The 13,468-nt window shown below is 48.0% G+C and overlaps 1 protein-coding gene across 2 annotated transcripts in view; it reads right to left on the reverse strand.

Annotated features, from left to right (window-relative positions):
* Positions 1-3,359: 3,359 nt before the first annotated feature.
* The window catches only part of Dusp27 (dual specificity phosphatase 27, atypical), a 28,700-nt gene continuing 18,591 nt past the window's right edge, over positions 3,360-13,468 (reverse strand). For both annotated transcript variants that reach the window (XM_028761101.1, XM_028761108.1), the window contains exons 5-6: positions 12,728-12,945; positions 3,360-6,587 (exon numbers count right to left, since the gene is read on the reverse strand). In XM_028761101.1, the coding sequence (XP_028616934.1) occupies positions 3,826-6,587; positions 12,728-12,945 (2,980 nt within the window). In that variant the 3' untranslated portion in view covers positions 3,360-3,825. The remainder of the gene's footprint in view (positions 6,588-12,727; positions 12,946-13,468) is intronic.

The following is a 13,468-nucleotide window of genomic DNA, read 5'->3' on the forward strand; positions in this document are numbered from 1 at the left end:
CCTTTAAAACAAACTTGAAATCACAACTTGGAAGAGGAGGTGATCCCAAGATCAGGCATATATCTGTGTTTAAGAGTCCTCTCACAGGGGATACTATGTAGCATATTTTACAACTGACTGTGGCAAGATTTTAATATTATTTTTCATTGGTTAACAATGCTTCCAAAGCTAAAAGTTTCAGGGAATCCAGAGAAATTCACATTCTTGATTATGGAGCTAACCTAAACACTAAAAGCAGGGTCTTCACAATCCATTATCAAGTTTGTCCTAACAAATGCATGAACCCAAATGTCCCAGTTCTGTTGCTTGTCTTTGGAAGGCAGCTATGCTCACCACTATACCACCAACGCAGTACGGTTGCTTGTCTTCGGAACTACACCCTCTCGTCTCTCCATCCTGGACCAGGCTCCACGATGGTGCACAATGTCTACCAACTTCCCCCCCCCCCACCCCGCCCCCGGACTTCAGTTGGATCTGTCCTATGGGGACAGGGAAAGAAGATTAGAGTAAGGAAGGGTCTTGTCAGGCTGGTTCTTTCAATTGTTCCTCCACCTAGCTCTTTCTCTCTCTAAGTAGCTCCCTCTCCTGACTCACAGGTGCAGCCTTGTCCCTGGGTGCACAGGTGCCCTGTGGTTTCCACACCTTGCCTGGGCCTTTGTAAATAGTCCCTTAAGAGAATTAATTCCCTTTTGAACTGCCCTATTTGGGTGTGACTTTTGTTTCCTGCTGGGATGGTCCTGGTCTATACCCCTTGTCTCTAGAGTCCCAGCTGCTACGTTCTTATTTTACCTGCTGGGCTTCAGCTTGGAGGGAAAAAAAAAATCACACCCCTCTCCCCCCTCACCGCCCCCCCCCCCCCCCGCCCCACTTCAAAGTCTCCTGCAGGAGTCTACTCTTGTGGATAGCCTTTCTGTCCCCTTATCTTTTGAGCTTTCTCTTGGTGTATTCTAGGATACTCAGGATGGACAAAAGCCACACATTCAAAGCATCTCTTCATCTTTTTCCTGTAAAACAAAGTCCTTGCTCTCTCTGACAGTTGATTCTATGTAGCCACAATTTTATTCTGAATATTATTTCCTAAGAGCAGGCTGATGTGTTTTGTGCCTGTGTTGCCTTCACTGAAGCCAGTCCACACCTGTGGAATGGTGCTACTGTGGAGATGCTCCCCTTCTTTATCATGTTCCTTGTTGTGTCGTAGTTTTCCATCTGTCTTGGTGTGATGGTTTATATTTGCTCGGCCCAGGGAGTAGCACTATTAGAAGGTGTGGCCCTGTTGGAGTAGGTGTGGCCTTGTTGGAGTGGGTGTGTCACTGTGGATGTGGGCTTTAAGACCCTCATCCTAGCTGCCTGGAAGTCAGCATTCTGCAAGCAGCCTGCAGATGAAGATGTAGAACTCTAGATGCCATCATGTTCCCGCCTTGATAATGGTCTGAACCTCTGAACCTGTAAGCCAGCCCCAATTAGATCTTGTCCTTATAAGAGTTGTCTTGGTCATGGTGTCTGTTCACAGCAGTAAAACCCTAACTAAGACACCTGGCTCACTGTTCATCTCTCCACAGACAACTAGACCTTCCTGCTGGATGTTACCAGCATGAGCTAAGACAGAGGATATTCATCTTGTTAGGGCACACTGTCTTAGTTAGGGTTTCGCTGCTGTGAACAGACACCATGACCATGACAACTCTTATAGGCAAACATTTAATTGGGGCTGGCTTTCAGTTTCGGAGGTTTAGTCCATTATCATCATGGTGGGAAGCATGGCAGTGTGCAGGCAGACATGGTGCTGGAGAAAGATAAGAGAGTTCTACATCTTGGTCCACAGGCAGCGGGAAAGATTATGTATGTCAATGAGTGTAGCTTGAGCATATATAACCTCAGAGGCTGCTTCCACAGTGACATGCTTCCTCCAACAAGGCCACACCCACTAACAGCTCTACTCCCTGTGGGGCAAGCATTCAAACACTTGAGTCTATGGGGGACATTCCTAGTCAAATCACCACAGGTACCCCATCCATATTTATGAATCCTCCAAGACATTGGATCCAGCTTCTTTGCTCTGTTCCTCAGCCCTGAGGTAGTATTGGTTTCTTGTGGCTGTTGGTATCTGGTACTCTTTTCCTCCTGTAACCCTCATCCATGCTGAAGAGCACAGTTTCTGCACCAGAAGAGTCGATAACTTTTTGGTTCCCAGCTTGTTGGCTATCTCTATGTTCGCCATCTGCTTCTCGGGGAGGCTTCCACTAACCTCTACCATTTAATTTTATTTAGGAACTAAAACATACTGTCACTGCCTATCAGCATCAGTTAGAGTCTTACTTCACAGATATTTCTTCAAGCTCATCATAAACCAAATGTAATTTTCATTGATTTAATTTCTAAAAAAAAATGTATTCTGAACTCCAGGAATAAGCTGAATTCTCAGAATTTTGAGCACAGAATCCTTAGCAGCTATGCCTGGAGTCGCTGCAGGCAGAGGCATTTCCTTGGGACTGGTCACTGATCTTTTTCTGGTGGACTGCTCTGTTTCTGTGCTGGTCTTCTTGTTGGCCATGCAAGCCATTATTGTCCCTGTAATCTAGGGCTCAACCGAAGGTGTATAGGTTGTCCCTTGGTCTGTTTGTCTCAGGCTTACATTCAGGGTTGGAGAAATCAATACACAGTAAATGTCTGCCTAGCATTCATTCAGTAAGATATGAATTGGAATTGACTAGGAATAGTTTTGATTTTGAAAGGCATTGCCTATCTTGATGTGAGTGAGATGAATTTACATATTTTGGAGAGAGATCAAGAAGGAGCAAGATAGAGAAATGCAAAATAACAGGCTCTAGGTGGAAAGGCAGAATGGTACTCTAATTTCTCCTTTCAGAAAATCGAAGTTCAAAGGTAGATACTCAGCTGATTGTGCATATGTCAGATGCCTTCCTATGTGAATGAAGTAGGAGGGACATGGAATTCTCTCATAGACAGAATGTATAGCATGTATAGTGCCAGCCTTCTTGCAGGGGTGAATTAGAGTAGCATCTTATGAATGATAAAGAGACATACTAAACTTCAGAAACTAGGCTGACTAAGTGAAGGTAGGCAAAGAAGGGAAAGGGCAAATGGGGGAGAGGTTTCTTTTTCCTGTGGTCAGTGGAGGGAGATAAACCGTGGGCAAGGGTGTGGAGGCTGCCAAGTTAATCCCGCTGCATCGGTGGCATTTTGTGCCTTTCTGGGTTTGAGCTGCTTGGGTTGGCTCCCCTTTGCCTTGTTGTCTTGTGTGTCTACTGTGATGCGTGATGCTGAATTAATACACAGGAGGGGTGTGTAAGCACCATGCCCCATGAGTTTCAGAGTTAGAAATGACCAGAATGGAGAAATATTTGACAGCATTATCAATTTAATGCTGATCCAGAACATTGAAAAGAAGCCATCACAGCCGAGCATTGGCAGGGAGAGGCCAGAACGGCTACAGAATAGATTGTCTGGGTCTCATTACAAAACCTCAACGAAGAGAACCACAGTCTGCAAGTAAGGTCTCTCTCACTGTCTACTCTGGGATGGACACTATCAAATACAGAAGGGAAACACGAAAGCTTAGAGGGTCTGGGTGATGGAAAGTGTCAGCTGGTCCAGAATTTGGGCCTCACATGGCTCTTCTCTCTTCTCCACCCTACTGTATGTCCAGGTCCTTTCTACTTGGATGCTTTCATTTTTGCACATCTGGAAGAGCCTGTCCACCCGGACAAGCCTTGGCAGGTCATGGGAAGCTGTTCTCAAGCCCCCTGTTAGGTTGCATGGCTTTTTCCTGTGTTCCCAATGTCTCCAAGGTGGGCCTCATTCAGCTCAGTCCTCCCTCCTCCTTTGCAGTTTGGTTCTGGTTTCTTCTTGCCGCTTTCTCCAAGCGGCTATGATGGCTTCATCATCTATTTCTTCCTCCTCTTGCTGGTTTGTGCTTCTCCAATACTGAGACTGACGGCCAGATGCAAACCTCCCTTCCTCTCGATTTTCTGTCCTCTCTTTCTCTCCCTCCTCTTCAGACCTCATGAAGCTCTGGGTGAATTTCCTCTTGGCCCCAAACTCAGCGAAGTCTGATTTAGATGACTCTTCTACATCTTCCCAGTCCCTGGGCCTGGTCCAGCTTGGACGCCTTGCTTCTGGGAACTCCTCCCCATCGGAGGGTTCAGGGGTCCGACGGAAGAAATAGGGTTCTGGGCTTTCCTCTCGGGAGCTGGAGGTCTCGCTGAATGTGGACCTGGAGAACTTGTGCATCTCTCTGGCCTCCTTGGTGGTGGAAGATGAGAACCGTGAGGTGTTTCGCACAGTGTCGCCATCGGCTTCGTGGAAGGAGGTGTCCTGTTCCTGTGACCTGGATTTGGAGAACTTGTAACTGCAGGATTTAGACTCTGTTTCCTGGAGCAGCGAAGACCTGGTATATCTCCCCCTGGAGCTTCCAGACCAATCACTTTGAGGAGGAGATTTTTCTTCCATCCTGAGGCCACTGAGCCACGTATTAATATTACTATCCATCTCGTTGCCCACGCTGCGGCCATTTCTATAGTGATCGGAGATGGCCAGAGAGGAGGAGGCATCTGTCTCAGGCTTCTGGGAATTACTGCGGGAGGAATACCGAAAGCTTCCAATGGCACTGTCTGTGTCCTCGTCTCTGTCACCCATGCTGATGTCCTCGTCATCTTTGGCCTTCTTTTTCTTGAAGAGAGAGCTACGCTTGTTATCAGAGGCCAGCTTCTCCATTTTATACTCAGACATCTTCTCCTGCAGCTCTATTTGCATCTCTCTCTCCTTCCGGCCGAGCTCCTTCAGGTCCACATTGTCAGCAAAGAGGCTGTAGATGGGCTTGCTGGTCCCCCTCACTCTGTTCCCACCGCCTTCAGCCCTGGAGGTGAGCGAGCTGGTGGAGGACAGCACAGACTGCGCATCGGAGCTGGGTCTCCCCTGGCTCTGAGGCGGGAAGCAGCCACTCAGGGAGGTGCTGAGCACGGAGAGTTGGTCTTCCCCAAGGCAGCTGGCTGCTGGAGCTGCCTTCATGCTTGCAACAGAGGGCGATCGGGACAGCAAGAGCATTTCGTTTTGCTTTTGGGCGAGGGTTTCGTTGACGACATTGGCAATCCAGTTCTGGATGCTGGCAATGGAAATGGTGTCTCCAGGCCCCACTGGCAGGTTAGGCAGCGGTGTGGTGGGCATGTTACTTGCAGGCTGAGACAGGTGAGAATGGCGACTCTGGGTGCTGAGTACTGAGGCTGTGTCCCCATCCGCACTGACAGAGGGGGCTGCAGACCAGAATGCAGACAGGGGGATGCTCCTGCTGGCGGTTGAGCTATCTGCCTCCCAGCTTCCCATGGACTGGCTCTCCTCCAGTGTCTGCCTGCTTCTCTCCAGTAACTCTAGTCTCCGTTGTCTCTTCTTAGCTAAGGCTGTGTCCTCTCCTTTGCTCATCTCAACCACCTCCTCCTTGTTCTCACTGCCTACCTTTTTCTGGTGCTTCAGCTTCCAGGCCTGGTAGGCTGTCAGGTTAACATCAGAAAGGTTCTTCTCTCCTGAGGTCTCTTCTGTACCATGCTCACTGCTCCCGTCTCCCGCCTCTGAGTCTTTCTTGTGAAATCCAAATTGGATTCTCTTAACCTTCCACCTTTCCAGGGCAGTGAGCTTGTCCTTGTTCCTACTGCAGAAGTTGTAGAAGGAGCTGGCCTCGGACAACACGCTCTCCTCATCATCGTCTCGGACTCTACTCCCAGCCTCTGAATAATCGGCATCCAGCTCCTCCTTCTTGCTCTTGGAGCGGTACTTCCGGGCAGCCTCCTTCTCGATCTCCGCCAGCCTCTCATTCCACATGTCCCAGGTGCTCTCCGTGGACTCGGAGTCAGAGCGTTGTCTTCCGCGACGACTTTGGCTGCTCCTCTCCAGTTGCTGCTTCAGGACCCGGATGTCATGGCTGCTCACACTCTCAGAGGCACTGCTCTCGCTGAGCGTGTGTCTGCGCCTTCTGCTGGTATAGGAGTTCTCTTCCTCCTCTTCTTCCTCCCGATTCCACTGCTTGCGCCCTTTGGCTTGGTACCTCTCATTTCGGCTCTGCCACTCCTGGATTATCCTTTCCACATCCTCATCCTCACAGTCGTCCCCATCCTGTGCTGAGGATGTAAAACAGCTACCGTTTCTACCTTGAGCAGCCTCCTCCTTGGGGAAGCCCTGCCCCTTCCTCCACTCCTCATAGAGCTTCTCTTCCTCCTCTTCATCAATGAGGGTGACTGGCTTGGAGACCTGGCTGGCTTTCCCCAAGGAGGAACCGCTCAGGTGGCTGGTAGCATCATCTTCTTCTTCCACCATCAATGAGTTTACTCTAGCACCCAGCGTGCTCCCGGCATCCTCCTCAGGCTCCTCTTCACCATCCTCCTCTTCCCTTTCCTCCATCAATTTCTCGTTAAGCTCCCGTAGCTGTTTCAGGAAGCCGTCATTGGGGTAGATAGCTCTCTTTCTGCGCACAGTCATCAAGGCCTCCAGGATAGCCATGCTGTGGAAAATCATCAGGTAGGCGACCACCAGCACTGCTGACCGGCTGATACCCATTTCACTGCTGACCAGGACTTTCCCTAAAAACCAAAATGAACACAAGAGTCAATGATACAATTTCTGGGTTTCCTCGTGGTCTTTTTCTAGTGTACTGTCTCGATGTGTTGAACTTGGTGTGTTTGCTTTGACTCTGTTCATCTGTGCTAAAGTCACACGGGAGCTTATCCCACGTACATTAGAGAGAGCACCCCGCCTCCACTGTTGTCACTTCTGAAACACTGGGGTTCATTTCTACCTTCTCCCCACAAACTCGTCCTTGTCTTAGAGAGGAGAGATTGAGGAAGTTGGGAGGCAGAACACAGGAGCGCAACGCTGGGAACTTCCCTTTACAGCATCCTGCATCCCACAACTCTGCCATCTGGGCCCTGAACTCATTGGCTCACAGCTCCACAGACACACACACCTCCTTCCATGGGGGCCCATCTAATTTTTGGAGAATTTGTCATATATTAGGGTAAAGTATAACCTACTGCCTCCAGTGCTTCTGTGCTGATGTTCTGGAATCAACCACAGACACATTTGTATGAAGCAGACCCTTGTACAAAGGCCCTTACAGACATTACTATCATATCTGCTTTGTTTTTCATCCTGGCTAATCTAACTCGTTTAAGCATTTCCCTGTCCCGAACATTAAATCAAACCATTGAGCTACTAGTTAGTTAGCTGTTTGTTTTCACGAGGAATTGTTTCCAGGATAGAACAAGGTATTTCCAGTTTAGACAAGGTATAGAGTAGGTTCACATAGAGTAGGTTCCCTTGTCACTTGTCCTGGACACCTGGTCTTCGCTCATGCTATCCGTACTGGTCATTTTTTTACTACTATAATGAAATGCCTGAGGCAGGTTACTTTACAAAGAAAGTAAGTTTTTTGGGTTTTATTTTTTATTTTATTATGATTCTGAAGGACAACCATCTAGAGGTTGTATCTAGTAACAGCCTTTCTGCTGGTGGAGTCCTGAGGCAGTAGCATCAGAGGGTAAAAGACAGCAAGTCTCTTTCTCTCTCTCTCTCTCTCTCTCTCTCTCTCTCTCTCTCTCTCTCTCTGTGTGTGTGTGTGTTTTCTTTCTCTCTCTCTCTCTCTCTGTGTTTCTCTCTCTCTCTCTGTGTGTGTGTGTTTGTGTGTGTGTGTGTATGTGTGTGTTTGTGTGCCCCCCTCATGTCTGCCTCTTAAAAAGCTACCAGGATGAAGTCGTGAGACCTTCACCCTAACGACCTTACCCGATCCTCATCCTAAAGGCTAGACCTTCAAACTCTAGTGTTGGACCAGTTTCCACCTTCTTATTATCTAAAAAACAGCTAGAGTTAATTTTCAGGTCAGAAAGCCCTGGGAGGGGGCACTCAGCCACCTAAACCATAGCATTGCTTGCAGTGCAGACAACAGGTCAAACAATGATTTTAAATTCTTCTATATCAACCGAAATCTATAAAACTTGAAAAAAATTTCCACCTGCCACTAAGTCATGTCTCTCATCTTGTAGTATGTTTTAAGCATAAGGGTGACATCACAAATCCCTATGGATACGTTTGGTCTCTGTGGTCTGTTCTTCCAGCCTACAGAAGCTTCCGGAAGTCTCAGCTGTACCATTCAGCAGTCATGTTGTCCCCCGGCCTCCCCTTCTGCTTTGCATCTTTCATAAATGTGACAGACACTCTGTCAGTACCTTCATTCTAATGGCTGTTTAAGATGCAGCCTGAGACCCCTAGAGACCTTCTTCCTGGCTGCCATCAATCTACTTGCCAACAGCCTTTGGAGATGTTTGCTAAATCGGCAGGAGTCCTATCTGATAATAGGAGCGGGGGATGATTCTTTTATTGTTATATTTTTTGCACCAGAAAGGCCTTGTCTTTGTCACAGAGGTCAGAGACTGAAACCTGAAAGGACCCAGGGGCAGTGAGGCTGCTATTGCCACAAGTCAGCAGCCACTAGAGGGAGGTAGGTGAGCAGAGCCAAAACAATAAAAGCCTCTGCTTCCCATTCTAGCCCTTCCTACCTCTCCTGGGCCTCACCGAGGGCCTTTCTCTTAACCTTCTGGCCAGCTCACAACCTTCTGCCATTAGGATCAGGAGCCTGCACTTGTCCCTTGACAGGCCAGCTCACTTTCAGGACAGTACTGCCTAGTCTTCGTCATAAGGGTAGGGAGTCCTACTTAGACACAGTCTAGCAGAAAGCAGGTCTGGCGTGGGGACAAGTCTTCCTTTGCTGTGTTCTTTGCTCCTGGGATTCCTCTGCAGAAACCTCAGGGAAGCATCCTGAAGGACGAGGAGAGGCAGGATGAGCTGGGCCTTAGGGTTTCCACTCACTTCAGCCAAGCGAGAACAGGATTTTTCTCTTTCCTCTGCTATGTGCAGGGCCCAGGCAAAGGGAGCAGAGCTGGTCTAGCATTTGGGAGGACCTGGGTTTGATCCACGCACCAGGGAAGAGGCACTGAGCACAATTCCAGTGGGTACCCTCCATAGTGAAGTGGAACTATATTATTAAAGCAAGGCAGGAAGATAGGGGAAATGATGGAGACATGGGAATTGGAATGAGCCCCCATTGAAGCCTCTAGCCAATGGGGATCAAGAGTTTCAGCACTATGTAACAGTGCTGCAAAGATTGCCCACGTAATGATAGCATTCCTTTCACATATGGGCATATTGTTAAAAATAGCAGTGACATAGATTTAAGGCCTGGATGTATATGATCTGGGACAGGCTTCATTCCTCTCCCAGACATTTTCTGGGGATCTCAAACAAGTCTATTAACTTTGTTTAGAGTGAAGACTCTTAACTTCCTGCATCCGCAGGGATCTAGAGTTTTACCTTATCAACAGCAATCCTGTCCGGTACCCCTCAGGAACCACCCTGTGCTCTCATTTAAACTCGGAACCCTTTAAAGATAATAGCTTTGGAGCCCTACCAGAACCGTGTGTGTGTGTGTGTGTGTGTGTGTGTGTGTGTGTGTGTGTGTGTCTAAAGGCAGTCAAGTGGCACTCTGTCAGAGCAGCGAGCGCTGGCTCCTGGGGGTGCCTCGCTTTCTTCTTAAGCTCCTCTCTTTCTATCAACCCCTGTTTTGAAATGTGTTAAAAATGTCTTTTAATAAACACCAAGCCTGCCTCATACCAGCTCATCCTGAAATTCTTTTGTGTCAAGGATCTGGTTTTACCTCAGTGGAGGTCCCCAAAAGATTAAGGGAGCGCCTCAGGCTGATGTGGGTATGGAGCTGTGCCTCTGTCACCGTCACCACTGACAAGATGAAAACTTTCTATCAATAAAATCGCTCCAGGAAGATGGCCAATGTACACAGTCATCACTTTGTTTAGCAACTGGGATGATTGGTGGGTGGAAGGCCCATCTGGATAAGGGCCCTGTTGCAAAGATTAAAGAGCACCACCGGAAGCAGCACTGGGCTTGAGCAAGACTGTGTCTCCACCTTACCTATCCCTTAGTCTGCTTTTTTCCCTTTAAATTGTGTATTTGTACTGTATCCTCCCAACCTGTTTCCCTCCCTTTCTTCAGAACATACCTCTCCACACCCCAGGAAAAAGTGCTTGCCCAGAGGCCATCCGACTGGCTGTGGATAGGACTCTCAGTAGATAGCCAGAGCACCAGAGTCTGCCAGACAAACGCGACAGGGTTTGGAAACAGGTGAAACAGATGACTAGCTAATGGCAGCCTTCTTATCTGACATAGAGGGAGAAAGAAACCAGAAACCAGGAACCCTATGATTGTCTGGTGTTTCCTCAGACCACCAATAGAAAAGGCCTGCATCTTGTGTTGTGGTCTTGTCTTTAAATTCTTCCCTGTGTCTCTTGGTAGCATGGCTTCCTTTAGCATGTGCTTTTCTGAGGACTTGGAGCTATTTTTGTACTTGTTAGCAAAGTCTATGGCCCCTGCCCCTGTACGTGTTTATGGTCTTTGTTATTTTTTGATGCAGGGTCTTGGTATGTAGTGGCGCCTGGCCTGATACTTGCTATATAGCTAAGGTTGGCTTGGAAGTCATGATAATCCTTTATCCTCATCCTCCTGTGTGCTTGTACTACACACCTTTGCCATCTCTTTAGGGTAAGAAGATTTTATTATCACACAGAGGCAAAGCCAGAGGACCTATCTAGGACCTGTCTACGCTTCTCAGTGTGTAAAGTGTAAACAGCAACACCCATCATGGGACCACTGTGATGGAGACTGGTGTTCCTGCCACCAGTGCATCCTAGAGTAAAGGGGAGGCTGTTCTGAAGATTGCAGGAGGTGTTGGCTCACTTCTAGAATAGGGAGAGGAGAAGCCCCAGCAAGGTGGGACTGGGGCTCCTTGCACAATGGCCAAGGTTTAGCCTAAGTGGGTCGAGAACCCCTTTGGGGTTGTATATCAGATATTTACACCAGGATTCATAAGAGTAGTAAAATTACAGTTATGAAATAGCAACAAAATAATTTTATGGTTGGGGTCACCATGACATGAGGAACTGTATTAAAGGGTTGCAGCATGAGGAAGGTGAGAACCACCGACCTAAGCAGATTTGCACTGTTGCATGAATTCTAGAGGCTGGGCGGGTGCCCTCCATAAGCCAAAGGCAGGGAGCTTCCTGCTCCATTGCAGCGTCTTCTTCCTACAGAGGCTGCTCTAGCCGTGATCTAACTTCTGCCAGAGCTCCCTTCCTACTGTGGAATTCATGATCTCCTTTATGATGGCCACATGCCATCCATAGCCCACGCCCCCTTTCCAGCCCTTTCTGACAGGAGGCTGCCCCCCAGTTGCAAGAAGCAAAGGAGCCAAGGCTCCTTGCCACAGACATTCATGCACGTATCCCACAGAAATAAATAATAGAAAAGGCCTGCATCTTAAAAAGTAAGCCAGGTGAGTAGCTCATGTGTGTAATCTTGGTGTGTAAGAGGCTGAGGCAGGAGGATTGCCTCATGTTGAAGGCCAACCTGAGTTACATAATGAGTTATAATACAGACCAGGCTACAGAGTAAGATGTTGTCTCTTTAAAACAAACAGACAAAAAAAAAAAAATCTCAGGATTAAAAAAAAAAGCATCAAAAGAAAAAAAAATAAAACTCTTTGTGTATGCGTGTGTAATGAAATTTACACACATTCACATATTCTGTGTGGGTGGGTATTTTCTATTAGAAGCTCCCAATTCTGGTCATGAGTGGTAGCAGGCTATGCCCTTTCCTGGAATAACTAAAAATAATATTCTTATGATGATGGCAGTAATTTTTAAAACATGTGTCATCAGGCAGGCAATATGCTACATAAATTTGTTTCTAAGTTTTTATCGCTCACAGCAACATTAGCATTAGTTATGTATAAGGATGCTGTGCTTCCGGGGGCAAGGAGAACAGTCCAAGTGCAAAGCTAGTTACTCATGGACTCTAGGACAGGCCTCTGGACAACAAAGCCTGCACGCTTACTGCCAGGCTGTGGTCCCTGAAGGGGCACAGACCTGTCATGGAGAAGTGTACAGAACCCTGGGCACTCCTACGGACTCGTCTACTCCCACAATGCCTCACACAGCAGCCGTGGCCCTGCGTCACTCCTTCCTACTTGGCCATTCTCTAAAGCAGAGGAATCACTCCTAGGCCATCAGTCACCTCAGAATCCTGTCATCCCCATGGGCACTCTGTCCCCGACATACAGCCCTCAGTGCTCTGCTAATTCTGCTCAGTCTTTTGATTCCCGAACATATCAAACTCGGGGCTTTTGCACTAGCTATTTCCTTAGCGAAGAGTGTGCCTCTACTTTCCCCCTGATTAGCTCCTTTTCCCCCATGGAGCTTAAAAGTCCTGTTCTTAGTCAGATCTTCCCCAGTGCCCTCAGGGAGCAAGCCTGCCATTCCAGAGTGTCACTCTAGTTACTTTCTGCCTTGCATTCACCATAGCCCCCTTCCCTCCTCTTCCTGCCTTCTCTTTCCCCTCCCTCACCTCTGTTCTTCCTTCTTTAATTTCCCCTCCCCTCATTGCCTAGTGTGATGCCTACTGAACCTCAGGACAGTGGGAGAATAACACTCTCTGCATGTTCGGCCCTTAATAGTCACCCACAGGGTGAATGGTCGTTCTTTCCCTTCTCAGAGAAAGCAACCATGTGAAGACAGACATCCCCAGGCAATCAGGAAGTTTTTATAACATCCCCCCCCACTGGGGAATTTCCAACAGCCTGGAACCTGCAGGACCCGCTCACCTCTGTAGGTCAGCAGGGCTTCATCAAGGAACTCAGCTGCCTTCCGGAAATGCTGGGAGATGTCCACCTCCGGGAAGTCATCCACTTCTACCCCCAGGTACTGGATCTCCAGGCCAGTGTAGAATTTGGAACCAGTGTAAACACCTGTGCCGTGTGCAGCATTCAGGATGTGGGTGATTCCCAGCCTCTTGAGTCGCCCCTTGTTCACAGCCACGCTTCTGGAAGAAGAGGCAGGGCGTGGTTGCCAGAGTCAGAACTAGAAAGATATATTACCAGTGTGATAGGATCACATAGCTGGGCTAGTGCTCCCTCCTATGCCCCTTGTGGTCTGGGACTCACTGTTAACACCTTTAATTTAAGAGGGGCCAACGCTTTGGGCTACAGCAAGAGAGAAAAAAGACAGGGGATTGGTTGGGGAAGGGCAGGGGAAAAAGGAGGATAAGACTAATATATATTGGGAATGTACATGCATCAAAGCATAAAGGTGGCATAAAAAGTAAAATTAGAGGGCCAGAGAGATGGTTCAGTGGTTAGGAGCACTGGCTGCTCTTCCAGAGGACCCAGGTTCTGGTCCTAGCACCCATGTGGTGGTTTACAACCATCTGCAACTACAGTCCCAGGAGACCCAACACCCTCTTCTAGCATTAAGTATGTATATGATGTATAGATACATGCAGACAAAACATGCATACAATATATTTAAAATAATAGATAGATAGATAGATAGATAGACAGACAGAC

This window comes from Grammomys surdaster, unplaced genomic scaffold (genome assembly GCF_004785775.1).
Source record: "Grammomys surdaster isolate TR1022 unplaced genomic scaffold, NIH_TR_1.0 130, whole genome shotgun sequence".
Taxonomy (NCBI): Eukaryota; Metazoa; Chordata; class Mammalia; order Rodentia; family Muridae; genus Grammomys; species Grammomys surdaster.